The sequence below is a fragment of the Sus scrofa genome, chromosome 6 (assembly GCF_054392235.1).
Source record: "Sus scrofa isolate SSC_HxYL_T2T_F1_AM1 chromosome 6, Sscrofa_HxYL_maternal_Yorkshire_Landrace_v2.0, whole genome shotgun sequence".
NCBI classification, from domain to species: Eukaryota; Metazoa; Chordata; class Mammalia; order Artiodactyla; family Suidae; genus Sus; species Sus scrofa.
In genome coordinates this window covers 4,113,887-4,128,170 of record NC_139388.1, presented here as the reverse complement: position 1 = coordinate 4,128,170, position 14,284 = coordinate 4,113,887, and the positions used below count along the sequence as shown (strand labels likewise).

The following is a 14,284-nucleotide window of genomic DNA, read 5'->3' as shown; positions in this document are numbered from 1 at the left end:
GCCCTTCTCTGTAACAGAGGGTGGCCCGGTGGCTGTCGTCCTCCCCCCCTGTGACAGAGCTCTGGCTGCAGGGGGCAGGCTCCCCCCTGGGGAGTATTCGAGGCCATGACCTGACCGCGCGCCCCAGGCTCCCCGCGCCACCTCCAGGGCCTCCAGGTGTTGTGCAAGCGTTTCCTCCCACAGCTCGAAGGCTGGAGAGAGAGACCTGGGGTCACCTCGAAACTACGCGGCTTCCAGCAGGGCCTGCTTCTGCCGCGCCACCTCCGGTTATTAATGGAGCTGGCGGATGGGGTCAGGCAGCGTGGGGACTTTCCCAAGGTCACCAAGCAATTTGCCGGCTGAGCCAGGAATAGAAGGCCTGAGCCGGGCGGCGCTGACGCTGGCTTTGGATTGCTGGCCAGGCAGGTCTGCACGGGGCGCTGGGCGCTGGCGGGGAGGACAGGGAGCTGCCGGCATCCTAGATGTGGGCCAGGGGGAGGGGCCGGGAGCGTGGTCCCGTGTCCCTGCCACTCCTGGGAGAGGAGACCATTTGGAACGCTGGGCCAGAGGTTGCTGTTGCGTGGGGGGTGGGGGGTTGCAGCTGAGCAGGTTCTGGTGGCCCGCCCTGGTGGCCTGCCTCTCTGTCGACATCATCTAAGGTCATCTGGAAACATTCAGAGCAGCAACAACAGAAAAAGCCACCATCCCCAGCACAACCCCCCCGCATTTGTTTCCCTCGTGCCTCTTTGCACTTGGGGAGGCGCGGTGGCGTGGCGTCTGTGCGGGCTGGTGGGGAAAACCCAGCCTCATCCACGCTGGAGAGGCGCTCAGCCTTCTAGAAAGAGAGGATACACACACATCCTGAAGGTTCCTGCATCCTGTTCCGGGCTGAGTTTGTTTTGGGGGCAAGAGGGATGCACACAGCATTTGTGGCTGATGAGTGCTTGTGTCCTCGAAGGGGCTTTTTGCATTCATTTCGGTGGATTCAGCCAATGTTTATTCAAGGGCTTGGGAAGGTCTGGGCAAGCGCAGGGCAGAAAGTAAAGAATTTGAAAGTAACCCCCGTGGGCGGGGAAGGTCACCGTCCCCTCGAGGTTAGAGCCACATCCGGGAGGGCTGCCTGGAGGAGGTGGAAGTCAAGCCCGGGCTGGAGGGAGGAGGTGAGCCGCAGACAAAGGAGCTCCCGCGAGGGGGCCCCCGGCAGCAGGTACAGCCTGCAGGAAGAGAAGGAGGGAGCAAGAAGGAGGGAGTGTTGCAGGCAACACAGCAGAGGTGTAGTGGGGGCCCTGTGCGTGAAGACACTTCTAGAAAGGCCTGTGTGGGGGAGGGCGGGGACCGGGGTGGTGGCTGGCACCTGGATTTGCAAGTCGCGACCTGAGAGGTAGGAGCTGAGGTCAGAGCGCAGGGAGGTGGCAGCAGGCAGCCCAGGATGGGACCCTGGAGGAGGAGGGGTCTTGCCCTCGGCACCTGCCAGGAGGGCTCGGGGCCTTTGTCCCTTTACTCTGTCCCAACAGGAACACCCGCACATGCGCTCGCTGGCCCACGGGCCTGTGCGGATGCGGGTTTTTCAGAGCTGGTTGCTACGTAAGGAACTTCAAAGGCTTTTATGTGCCAGGAAGATTGGGGAATGGGGTCCCCCCCGAAGAAGTTGCTCAGGATGCCGTCTAAGTGGTGTGGGTGTTCACGGCGACCCCGCAGGCCCGGCCGGCCTGGGTCCCAGAACTCGCCTTCTCGGGCTGCTCTGTAGGGTCCCGTGGCCTTGCCCTGAGCTCTGACCCACGCAGGTGCGCCTGGGACCTCCGGTGACTTTCTGTCCCAGGGCCTGCTGTCCCGGTGGTCTACCCAGCCTGTGCCCACACGGCTACCTGGGTTGGGGTCCAGGCACCCCCTCCTGTGAGCTGACAGGCCAGGGGGAAAGGAAAGCGCCTCACCTGCTGGATGACAGCTGGTTAGTTTTTACAAAGAAGGGTTGTCCTGAGAAGCTGCTGAGGGAACCACCCAGATTTCTCTGTCCGGGCGTTGGGCTGGGAAGGCGGAAGTGTGCCTGCTGCCGGGTGGGTATGGCAGGGGGTGGGCGCCCGGGCACTCTGGCCCTGGCCCCCAGGGACCATGTTGGCCTCAGGTCAGAGGTCCAGGACCGGGGGCTCCCTTGCCACTGATGACCTCAGGTAGGCCTGGCTCCCCCCTGCCAGCCCCCCATGCCACTCCCTCCCTGTCCCCCGAGGCCTGCCCAGGTCACAGCTGGCTGCTCTCCAGGCCAGCGGTCAGGTGGCGGGAGCCAGAGACAGGTGTGTGCCGGTTGGCGTCCTGACCTCCAGCTGCCTGGCCCTTGCCAGGCGGCCTGCCCTCCCCCCAGGCCTGAGCACTGTTGATGGGGGCCAAAAAAATGCAAATGGGAAGGATCCTGTGACTGCCCCCCCCCCGCACCTTGAGGGCTCAGGGGTCCCGCCGGCAGGGGCTGTGCTGCGTGTCTTCAGCGTGTGTGTCTGGGGCGGGGGCCGAGCACGGAAAAACACCCCGAAAGCAGAAAAGGCTTGAACCTGACAGGTTTTCCCCGCGGCCAGGCGTCTAGAGCAGCGGGAAGTGGAGTTTCCAGGGGCCGCCTGTCCTCGGGGCAGCTTCGTGGGGGTGTTCCGGGCGCCGTGGGCCCTGTCCGGCCTCTCCCACCATCGGCGGGGGGACTCTGGCTTGGGATTTCTTTTTTCTTTTTTAATCGAGGTAAGGAGTTCCTGGTGGCGTAGCGCTTAGGATTCAGCAGCGTCACTATTCTGATGCCCATTCGCTTCCTGGCCTGGGAACAAAACAAAACAAAACAAAACAAAAAGGTGAAACTTGTGAATAAAACCTGAACCTCAGTGTATAATTTCCAAATGTTATCTTGGAGCTCCTGTTGTGGCTCAGTGGGTTAGGAACCCAACATAGCGTCTGTGAGGATGCAGGTTCGATCCCTGGCCTCGCTCAGTGGGTGAAGGACCCGGCGTTGCCATGAGCTGTGGTGTAGGTTGCAGACGCGGCTCGGATCCCGAGTTGCTGTGGCTCTGGCTGTGGCTGTGGCTGTGGCCAGCAGCTACAGCTCGGATTCGACCTCTAGCCTGGGAACTTCCATACATTGTGGGGGTGGCCCGGAAAAAAAAAAAAAAAAGACAAAACCAAGAACCTTGGGCCCTGCTGGGTGCCAGCCCTCTCTCTGGCTCCTCCAAGACTGTGGCTACACAGAACCTGCAGGTGACCAGCTGGTGGTACCGAAGCCAGCACAGCCCTGTGCTCAGGGAGGAACTGGCCAGATTCCTGGCAGGTCTTTGGTTCCCCAAAACCTCTACCTTGGGGGAGGGAGGGCGGGAGAGACATTGCTGCCTGGACGGAGAGCGAGAGAGCAGGCCAGCCCCACGCTGCCTGGACCCAGGCCGCGTCACAGGCTCCGATGCCTTGCTCTCACCCTGCTGCCTACGAGGCCGCCCTGCCTGTCTGCTTCCTCGTAAAACCGTTTTATTTGCTGTTTCCCTCCCATCCGTGTCCTCCTCACACCCAATATAAGGCATTCTGCTGCGCTCCAGCCGTGTTCCGGGCACCGTGCAAGGCCCCTGTCTAGTTCACCGTCTCGTTTAGTCCTCGCGTTAAACCCAGGGAATGGTGGATTGTGTTGCTCGCACGTCAAGTCAGCAGCTGGCGGAACTGGGGCACAGCAAGCCAGGTGGCGCTTTGCCCGGCCAGGTGGTGGTCACTCAGGCTTAGCCCAGGTGTCTGTCCCCTGACCCTCTCCCCTCCGCGCTGATGTCCTGCCCACAGGCCGGTGGCTGCTCGCAGATGCTCTGTTTTGAAATGTGCGTTTTGGACCGTCCTGGAATGAAGGTCCCGCAAAGAGGACCAGGAAGTCGTGTTCAGGAAGAGATGGTGGAGAAGGGAGTTTGGTGGCTGGGGAGGCGGAAGGGTGTGCTGAAGCCCAAAGACAGTTGCACAGCTTCGGGGGCCTTGCACGCCCAGCCAGGACGTGGCGGCGGCCCAGGAGCCCAGCCGACAGACGCTGCTGGGATTGGAAATATGTTCCTGGTGGGAACAGAAGGGGCGAGGACAGAGTGGTCCGGGCCACAGGGGATGTGTCTGGTGTGGTTTTTGCTTCATTGACATGGTTGAAAATCATGCGTGCGCCGTGGATTTGGGCCCCATTCGTCGCTGCCGCCCCTTCCTCCTGCCCTTGCACGTTTCGGCTCAGGCCCTGGAAGGCAGAGGCTGGGAGCCTGCACCGCCCACCCCCTCGGTGCCGGCCTGCCAGGGAGTCGGGAGGATGCAAGGCTGGGATCTGAGTGCTTTTTTTTTTTTTCCGGAAAAGCCTGCTCAACTCAGACCCCTCAGGAACGCTGTCTCTCGGGCTGCACATCACAAATGTTGACAGCAGGAAAATGGGGCCAGGGTTCTCTCAAATATGAAAAATGGGAACTAGGCATGCGAGGAAATGAAAACTGGGCCCCCACCCCAGCAGCAGCGTGGAGGGGAGCTGCCTGCCAGCACCCCCGCAAGCAGTTGACCTCTCTGAACCCCCATTTCCTCATCCGGGCAATGAGGTGGCAACCCCACCCCCATTCCCCTCCCCCTCCCCCGCTCCGAGTTGAGAGCTGTGCCAAGCCCTGGGGAAGCCCTGGCCCGCCTGGCAAGCTGTCTTCTTGCAGGAAGCTGCAGCCTAGGGGCCACTTCCCCACCACGGCTCAGCAGGTGGCCAGGAGGAGGGACAGCTTGCCCTGAGGTTCTGCCCAGGTGAACCTGTGGGGTGGGCGGCAGCCCAGCCAGGCCCACCATGTGGGGTATGGACCCCAGCCCCGTGTGCTTGGCCTGGAAAGGCCTGGAGACTCCTACGGAATGCCCCATCTCCCAAGTGGGCAGGGAGCTTGGGGGGTTCCATCCTGACCCACGGCAAGGCCACCCAGGCCAGTGTCGTCGGCTGGCTGGTGTCCTGTAGGGAGCAGCAGGGGCGTGGGACGTGGAGGGGGGAGTTGCCGGTGGCGGAGAAGTTCAGAGCTCCCAGCCTCAGGGCCTCTGTGGACCCCCAGCGGCCTGCGCGGCCTCCCCCGAGGAGCCCCGGCCCCCTTGAGGGTCCGAACACCCCCTCCATCCTCCTTCCCCTGCCTTGGCCCGGCCGCCCGTATAAAGTTTAAAGGTTTTAAATGCAAATATTTCTCTTTTATAGATGCCAGCTGTCTCCAGAGAGCGCGTTTCCTCGCTGCTCAACTTTATTGTCCAATTAGCTTCCCATATCTGGGTACTGGAGAGCCTGGGGGGCTGGTGGGGGGCTGGAGGGGGAGGGGAGCGCGGGCTCCCGCGGGCGGCTCAGCGCTGGAAGCGGCCCCCACCCCCACCCCCCGCCGGGGTACTGTGTCTGGGGTGGGTTAGGGAGCTCAGGTCATGGGGGGGGCGTCTCTCCCAAGGTTGGGGGGGCCCCCTTCCAACCCTGGGCTGCAGGGGGAGAGGCAGGAGCCGGGGCGGGGGCAGTTAGTGGGGATTCGTTTATTAAAAAAGAAAAATAAAAGCCGCCAGCCCGGTGCACCCCGGCTTCCTTTTAGCCCCTCTGGAGTGTCCCCCACCCCCTCCCCGCCCGCTTTCTCGCCGCGCGGCGGCTTCCCCATTCACGGGGCCCGGCGGCTCACAAAGCGAGGCAATTAGAATTGAAAATCTATGCAAAACAGCTGTTAACTGATTGTAAGGAGTGCAGCTGTGAGCTGGTGCAGCTTGGAAGCCGGCGCGGAAAGGGCAGGAAGTGTCGGGCTGCCCCGGGTTAAGAGGCAGACTCCTGCCACCTCGGCCGCCCGGGGTCGTCCGGGCCTTAACCCTTCCTGCGCCCTGGCGGTGATCCTGGCCACTGGAGACGTCCCCGGGCCAGGCCTGGGCCTGCCCCCAGGTCCCCGCCCCCCCCACCCCGGGTCTGGCCCCTCCCTAGGGGTGGGGTCCGGGGGAGAGGACTGCCACGGAGTCCCCCCCCCCTTTTATGCCTTCTGCGGGGCTGCGGGAGAGGTGACCGCGCAGAGGCAGGCCTAGCAACCGGGGATGTGTCACAGAGTCCCCTTCCCCTCTGGGCACCTACTGTTTCTGGGCCCACTTACCCCCCCCCCAACTCCTGCCCTTTGCTTGCTAAGGATGCGCTTTCCTGGCCCCCACCCCTGAGGGTGGCAGTGTGAGGTGGCCTGGGAATCTGGATCTCACCCCCCGCCCCCGTCCCGCCAGTCTCCAAGGCCCGCTGCCCTGCGCATTACTGCCTAGCAGTGCCTGGAGAGATGAGTTCCAGAGGCGGGGACGGGAAAAGCCTCCTTGGAAGAGATAAGATTTAAGCCCGGCTTTGAAGAATGGAGAGGATTTCTGAGCCACTGATAGCCGGCTGCAGAGAGAAAGGGAGTCCGGAGTGTAAGTGATGGAGGTTTGGGGGCAGGGCAGGGCAGCAGGGGCTGGGGATGGAGGGGGCGGCTGGGCAGGCCCCTGCCGGGGGACTCTGCGCTGGTAGCCTTGGGCCGGGTGGACCACTCGTGCAGAGGGACTGCCTAAAGCCCAGGATGCTGGACTTTGGGTGATGGGTCCCCCAACCCTCCTGGAACAGGGAATGGTTTACAGCCAGCTGGAGATGCCACACCTGCCCCTTCCCCCCACTCCTCAGCGCCCGGTCCATCTGCAGCAGCAGGTAGCTACTGAGAAATGGTGCCTGGTTCGGGGCCAACAGCCGGGGTCTGGATCAGGCTTGGATCGAATTTGTGTGCCCTAGGCAAGTTAATTAACCTTCTCGGGTCTCCTCACTGGAGGTCTGGAGGCTGCCTTGCAGGGCCCGAGGGGATTAAATGACAGGAGTTGAGCAGTCTCAGCACATGTTAGGTGTTGGGTAAATGGCACGGGAGCCCAGGTCCCTGGCGCTTGTCTGCCAATTCAGGTGCTGAATGGGGTGGCTGGGGTGATGGAAAAATGATGGTGACAGGCAGCCCTTCTGTGCAAGAGCAGCTGCTTAGGGTGGGGGATGTTATTAGACCATGAGCCCTGCTGATCCCAAGAGGACAAGGTATCAAGGGCCCATCACAGACCGGGGGCTGGACCCGGGCTGGGACTCAGTGGAGGCAGGCGCAGGTAGTGCCTCTGAGACCGCTAGGTGGCGCCTCTGGGGCTCCGAGGAGCTTCAGTTCGTCGCAGTGCAGCAAGAATTCAGCAAGAGACAAAGTGATAAGTGATCTGACCCTATCACCTCCACTCCCGGGAACCTCACCTGGCCCAGGTAGGTGCCCAGGTGGGGGTGCTGGTGGTGATGAGTAAGTAACCCACCTTCCTGTCTTTCCAGTTCCTTGCTGCCTTGAAGTGCCCCTCCTATCAGCACCTCCCCGCTCAGGCCTGGCATTTTCAGGTCTGTATCTGGGAAAGCTAGTGTGTTTGTTGAGTGACTAAATGCCCACCATTGCCAGCAGATCCTCTGTCAGTTATCTCAGGGGGTGAGTTTAAGGGGCTCCCGGGCCTGTTCCTTAAATGAGGGCTCTTGCACGCTTTTGTCCGTGCAGACTGCCCAGGTTCCAGGCTCCTGGAGGCGGGCTGGATTTTGCAAAGCCCCACCTGAGTAGGTGCTCAGAGCCAGGCAAGGGCCTTCTGATTTCCGCTTTTTGTTTCTGGAGTCGCGGTTCATTCTGACCCGACTCTGGGGGTACAGGCAGGCATTCATCAGCATCCAGTTGCCCCTGGCACAAAGGAAGCAGGACCTTGGTGAACAGGTCGTCAGAGCAGGTATCCCTGTTCTAGAAGCACCCCCCCCCATACAGTCCCCCAAAGGATTGGCTCTGGCGGCCTTGGGTAAAACATGCCCTTTTACCCTGAACCTTCTTTTTCTGCCTGGTTTCCAGGCCTATGGGAATGACCGAGCAGAGGTGCAGGAAGGGAGCGCTTGGCCCAGGAAGGGCTCACCACTGGCTTCGGGGAGGGAGCTGCTGTGGAGGGAAAGGAACACCCTGGAGGAAAAGGGAGGGCGGCCAGCCTGAGCCCAGAGTGGCCGAGAAACTAGGAGGAAAGCTACAGACCTCGTTAGCAGAGAGCGTGCGGGCTGCAGGAGAGCAATTCCCACCCTTAAACTCGGAGGCCGTGCTCCCGGATTTCTAATTTCCTCGGCCCAGCGTTCTGACAGTGAGTGTCATCTATCTCCCTGTGCCAGCCCGCCTGGTGGCCGCCAGCATTTTCTGGCCAGGGCGCGCACGGCCAGCTCGCTGCTGCCCCCCGGCGGTCGCTGGGGTTTCCTGCAGCTCCCCGCCGCCTCCGGGGGCTGGACTGGGAAAGGGAGACGCCAGGTGTGAGCAGCTCGTGGCTCAGCTCCCAGGGCACGTGACCTTGAGCAGTTCTGGCCTCAACTTCCTCATCTGTGAAATGGGGATCAGGCTGTCCTCGCAATGCGGTGGATCCAGATGTCTACAAGGGAGGGCTCTGCCACCTCCGACAATTAGTCAAATGATAAGCCGCAGTGGCCACCCCACGAATTTTTGGCCGTCGTGGCCCTTCTCAAACAGGTGGAAAAACTTGACCGCCCCTCTCCCACCAGCCACCACCACCAGGGCCTCCTCAGGGAAGGAAGGGACCCAAGAGTGACCCTGTCCTGGCGAGAGAGATTTGGAGGCTGGGCTCGGGGGTGGCCTGACCCGGGGAATAGGGCTGGAAGGAAGTGCGAGTTTTTTCATTTGCAAGGGATTTCCCCCCCCCCGCCCCCGCCCCCGCCCCCGCCCCGCAGACTGTAATCCAGGTGGGAAAGGTTTGGAAGCGCCCCCGAGGTTTTTTTATTGTTTTCCAGGCCCTAGGCCGGCCGTTGAATTCTCCCCTAACTCCCCCCTCCCTTCCCTCAGCCCGAGACTCCCGGCAGAGGAGGAGGCACCCCCTCCCCCGCGCCCTGGCCGCGGTGAATCTGCCGGCCACTGCCGGGGATAGATTACCAAAGGCCACGCTGTGGAGACACCGTGTGGTGCGTCAATTAAAGCGTCGGGCGGAGGCCTAGGCCCGCGGGAGGGAGGCGCCGCCCGGAGCGCGGCGGGTGGTGAGGGGGGAAGAGCCCCTCCCACGCGGTGCCCAGGCCGCCGGCGCCCGCAGGTAGGAGCGCGTAACGGCCCCCTGTCCCGGCCTCGCAGGTCCGTTTCCCTTTTCGTTTGTGGTCGGCCTGGAGCCTTGTGCAAGGCGAGGGGGCGACCCGCGTGCGCTCGGTGAAAGGTGGATCCAGGGAGTGGGTGGCTTGGGGGCCCTGCCCCTCGCCCCCCAGCGGGCACACAGGCGGGTTCTGCTCCCTGCTGGCGCGGGCTCTGAATGCTCCAGGCCCGCCAGCGTCATCGGGAACAGATGGATGGGGGGTGGCAGGCGCCCAGCGCTCCCTCCCGTCGCAATCCGGACTGGCGCGGCGAGGGAGGGAGGGAGAGGGAGGAGGGAAGGCGGGGGAGGCTGGGCCGCGGGGACGGCTGCGTGCGCGCCTGCCAAGCGCGGCGCGGGCATGTCCCGGGGCAGGTTTGGGGCTGGCAGAAGCGCGGGCTGGCACGGCGGCGGAAAGTTGAAACCCGCAGCGCGGCGCTAGGGCGGCCGCTTGGGGCGGGGGGCTGGCGGCGTGGGTCCTGGTTTGCCTCCGGGCTCCAAAGTATGAAAGCTGTAGATGAGGGGACTTTCAAAAGGGCATGTTGAGGGAGCGCCGCGGGGGCATCCGAGCTCCGATGGGACCTTTGGGCGCGCGAGGTCGGAGCCGGGAGCGCCGGAACGCGCCGGGGCCAGGGGCGATGGGCGAGGCCTGCCCCAGGAGCGCGCCGCTTCCCGGAGCCGCGGGCCGCGCGGGGGGTGGGCTCGAGGCTGGTCGCCGAGCCCGCCGCCGGTGGGGGCGGGGCGGAGCCCAGGGCAGGGGAGGCTGGGGCCCGCAGTCCTTCGCCGCCGTGCCGCCTGTGGGTGCCCTGGAATTTCAGGACGCTCCCTGAGTCATTCCAGTCTGTCAAGTGCCTGGGTGAGGTAGGGTGGGGGGTGTGCGTGTGTGTGCCAGGAATGGGGAGGCGCTGCTCTGGGGTTGGAGCCCGGTGGGTCGTGCCAGTTTCTGGAGGCGGACGGCCTCGCCTCTGACCGCAACCCCAGCTACTTAATGACCCCCCTGGCAGAGCGGCGCCTCCGTGGACTCTCCAGCCGCTGGGACGTGGGTTCTTTCAAGAACTACCCCTGGCCCCGCGCTGTGGCCTTCCCAAAAGTTATTTAAAACGGGAAGGGGGAGTTCCTAGAATTTGGGGAGGAAGACACACAGGCCCTGCTTGTTAACACTCAAACACTTTTACGTTGGGGGGCGGGGAGGATAACCGCACACAGCCTATCTTGTATCTTCCCCATCCTCGCCTTCAGCGCGCGCACCCCCACACACTCACACTCACACACACGGCTCCAAGAAAGTTTTTCTTCAAAAGCCCTCCGGAGCACGTGAGTTTATCCATTCACTCCTTGTTGGGCCTGCTTTGTGCCAGACACTGTTCTGGGCGCCGCGGAAGCGGTGGTGAGACGCTCAGGGGCGCTGGCTTGGCCGGTGTGTTAGAGGCGACTCACTCTCTCCTTTCGGAATCGAGTGGCTGGACTTGGACACCAGTGTATCTGGGACCCCTGAGCCGTCGAGCCAGGGGCCCCCGGGAGCCTGAGAGTGGCACTTCTGCCTGCTCGTGTCCTCGGCTCACCTGGCCGGCGTGGCTGGGGAGGGGCGTGTGCTCGCGCGGGTGTACCCGGGCGCCCCTCGGTGCGCGCGCGCGCGTGCGCGCGTGTTTGCGGCTGAAACCCGACACCTCCCGCTGGCTGAGGTCAGGGAGCCCGGAGCGAGCCAGTGGCCCGGGAGTGGGCGGCGTTGCGCTTGGGTGTGTCCTCGGCGGCGGCGACAGCAGCAGGTGTTTCTTGGCTGGGGCCCCGGAAGCTCCACCTCCCCAGCGGGCCCGAGCCGCCGCCGCCACCGCCGAGCAGCCCCGGGTGAGATAAGCAGTTTAGACAAACACTGGGCGACGGTGGCTCCAGCATGTGTCAGCCGAGGTGGAGCTGCGGGGCCCTGGCATGAAAGGTGAGCGCGCCGCGGGGGGCGGGCGGGGGGCGTTCTCCGCGCTCCCCACCCCCGCCCGGCGCCCGCCCCCTTCTCCTCCAAGTTCGTGGGTTCCGCGGGGGCGGCCGCCAACGGCTTCGGGGCAACTTCCCCCGGAGTGTGAGCGGCGATAAGAACCGGGCGGGAGGGCAGGCGACCAGGCCCCCCCCCCTCCCCCCGCCCGCGGCAGGTCGGAGCCTGGGCGGCCTTGCTCCAGGCAGGGACTCGGGCAAGGGCTCGGTCGTTGCTTTCGGCGAGGGGCGCTGACGAGCGTGCAGCGAGTGGGGAGCAAAGGAGCTGGCCCGGGGGGAGGGGGTCTCGGTGAGCCGTCTACACTCCAGAGCCGGAGTGAAAACTTTGCGGCGGCGGGGGAGGGAGCGGAGGGGCGGCGGTGAGCCCCCGCGGCAGGTGCTGGCGGCGGCTTGGCGGGGGGGTGGGGGGGAGCGCTCGCCCGCTGGGTGCACGCGGTTTGGGTTTTTGTCTGGCTCCCCTCCCCCTTCCCCCGGAGCGAGGGAGCCGGCCGGGAGGGCGGGACTGCCGCCTCCCGGGTCTCCGACCCTCACGCCCCGCAAGGGCGCGCCCGGGCCCCGCCGCGCCGCTCCTCCCTTTCTGCTCCCGGGTCGGCTCGGAGAGGCTCCCCTGCTCCTCCCCCTGCTGAAGATGGCTGCCCCGGCCTCGGAGGTGGGAGGTGATCGCATCCGCCGCCCCCTCCTCGCACTGCCCTTTTTCCCTCCCCGGCCCTTCCTGCTTCGCCTGGATGCGCCTCCCCACCCCCAGGCCGGCGGCGCGCGATGGGCGGCGAGTGGCCCGACCGAGTGGAGCCGATTCAATTATATTGCAGCACCAGAGACACCTCCTCGGCCGCCCGCCCGCCCGCCTCTCCAGCAGGCTAATTAAATTCCCTTCGTGGAGGCGGAGCGGGAGTCGGGCTCCCCGTCCCTCCTCCCCCTTCCCACTGCCCAGTCCCCCTCCGGGGCTGGGGGGCGGGGGCACAAGGGGACCGCTCCTAGCGCGCTGTGGAGGTCGAGGCGCAGGTCGTGGGGAGGAGAGGTTCCCCCGGTTGGGTGAAGCGTTGCCGCGACCCCCCGCCCCCCGCCAAAAAAACCCGTGATGCGCTGGGGCCCCTTGCTGAGCGCCGGCGTTAAGTTTGGAAGGCTGTGTGTGCGCCGCGCAGGAGCACCTGCCCGCCGGCTGGGCGGCGGATACCGGCCGAGTTGAGTCGATTTGGCTCTTGTTTTGTAAACTAGCCTTTGTCTGGTAAGTGCGGCTAAAATACTTTAAACCCTTGTTAACCCCTGCAGTGCCTTATCTGGGGCCCACACAGGCTCTGGTTTGGAAACAAAAAGCGGGACCACCAGATGAAAAGGGGGGCGCTTCTTTTGTGAAAGCCTGGAACAAAGGGCCCCGCGGATTCTGGCTGGGAACCCCCCCCCACAAGCCGATTTCCGGGGCAGCAGGTCTTGTTGGGGTACTTTGAAATGTCCCCAGTTGGCCGGCTGGGCCCTCTCCCCGGGATTCTTCCCCTCCTCCCGCTGGAAGGTGGGGGGGCCCAGGTGAGCAGGCTGCCCCTGGGCCTCCCTTGGTGTTACTTCAGCTCAGGCCACGGAAGCGTTGCTCAGCCTGTCTTTACGGGCTGCCTCCTCCTTTGGGGATGGCAGAACCTGAGGCGCAGGCTGCTGCCTGACTCAGCCGCCCTGCCACAGGTGAGGGGGGCCCAGGGCGCAGGCTCCGACTGGCAGCCCGTGTGTCATCTGCGTGCGGCTGCTGGTGGATTGTGCGGGGAGTCACCACCCCGCCCGTCTGCCCCGGGGACTAGGAAGCTGTCTGCAGGCCGGGCTCTGTGATAACAGCTACACGGATGCGTCCCAGTGGCCCCCTATCAGTGCCGTCCTGACCTCTGGGTGAAGGGGGGGTGCTGAGTTGGCCTTGGCCACTTTGTCTACTGCGGCAACATGCAAAGGGGGCCTCGGGAGCCAGCCAGGATTTTCCTTTTGGTGAACCTTAGGGGCGGTGCAGGTCTGGAGCCTGGAGCTGGTGAGCAGCCAGGGCGGTGACCCGGGGTCAGCCCCGCCTTAGGCAGGGAGGCTGGGAAGCCGGTGTCCTGGTTCCAGGCACCGTCATTCTGTGAGGCCGGGCTCCGAGCAGGGCAGCTCGGCCGTCCCCGACGGCGCAGGCCCTGACCTGTGGGGGCCAGCTCACCGAATCCTGGCTTGGCACAGCTGAAGAGGGTTTATAGATGCCCCAAGCTTGCTTTCCTACAGCTGCTGGTGACCAGGCTTCCCTAACCCAGTAAAGCCACAGCTGCCGGGTTCGTGGCCGCGGCCTGGGGAGCTCTCAGAGTTCCCCAGGTGAGTCTCACTTGCAGAGGAGACTGGGAATCAGTTCCCTATTGGGTGAGCACATTGAGGCCCAGAGGCAGGTGGGGGCCGCACCCACGTTCACAGCAAGAAGCAGACCCCTTCAGAAGCTCCAGCACCCTTTGCCAAACCATGTCTATGGCCTTCAGTAACTTCCCGGTCTCAAGGGCAAGGTCAGAGGCTGTAGATCCACCCGAGAGAACCTTGGAACCTTGGGGTTTCGGAGCCAAAGAAGCCTCCTACCCCTGGGTTCAGCATCGCCGGCCAGAGAAGCCAGAGCAAAGCTGGCACAGCGCCACTCTGTGGCATATCTGCGTTCTGCACCTCCCAGCCGGGCACCTCCCCAGCCCACTGGGTCCCCTGATGGCCCTCGACCCTTGGGTAGGCGAGGTCCCTGCTCCCCTGCTCTGAAGGAGGAAGGGCCTCCGGGCTTAGAGCCCCTACCTGAGAGGTGGGTGCCCGCGGCTCCTACTTTGCCAGAGGAACGCAGGTGAGTGAGACCTGGCTGCTAGCGCTCTCTCTCGCCCCGGGAACGCGTAGGGGCTTGTGGAGTCAGCCAGCAAGGCAGGTTTTGCCTGGCCCCACGCGAAGGCTTGGAATTCCCAGTCTGGGTTATTCGAAGTCCACAGCGGGCTGGGGTTGGGTGGTAGCGCGTTAATTACCTGTGTTATGGCAACACAGCAGCCTCTAAACCACAGGGCTGCGTGAAGCCGGCCGGCCCCCCTTGCCCGGCCCCCCTTGCCCGGTGTGCCAGCAGAGCTGTTTTCCCGAGCTGCAGGGATCCGTGTTCCAGGTGACATTTCAGCTTGGCCACTCGCTTCCATTTCTCTCCTCTCTCGTCGAGTGTGGTGCGGGCCGCCGAGCCCCTGGCTCCGCTTCCCCACACTGGCCT

At 64.3% G+C, this 14,284-nt stretch overlaps 1 protein-coding gene across 50 annotated transcripts in view; it reads left to right on the top strand.

The window, feature by feature from the left end:
* GSE1 (Gse1 coiled-coil protein) overlaps window positions 1-14,284 on the top strand; it is a 412,190-nt gene that overhangs the window by 350,399 nt on the left and 47,507 nt on the right. For 11 of the 50 annotated variants that reach the window (XM_084959258.1, XM_084959255.1, XM_084959257.1 and 8 more), the window contains exon 1: window positions 10,925-11,017. The exons of 24 other annotated variants lie outside the window; for them this stretch is intronic. In XM_084959258.1, coding sequence (XP_084815384.1) covers window positions 11,011-11,017 — 7 coding nt within the window. In that variant the 5' untranslated portion in view covers window positions 10,925-11,010. Of the gene's footprint in view, window positions 1-10; window positions 406-5,281; window positions 6,367-8,881; window positions 9,055-9,249; window positions 9,587-10,924; window positions 11,018-11,220; window positions 11,357-11,867; window positions 12,293-12,952; window positions 13,883-14,284 lie in introns of those variants that run through there. 15 more of the 50 variants (XM_084959241.1, XM_084959223.1, XM_084959224.1 and 12 more) reach the window with 15 other exon arrangements.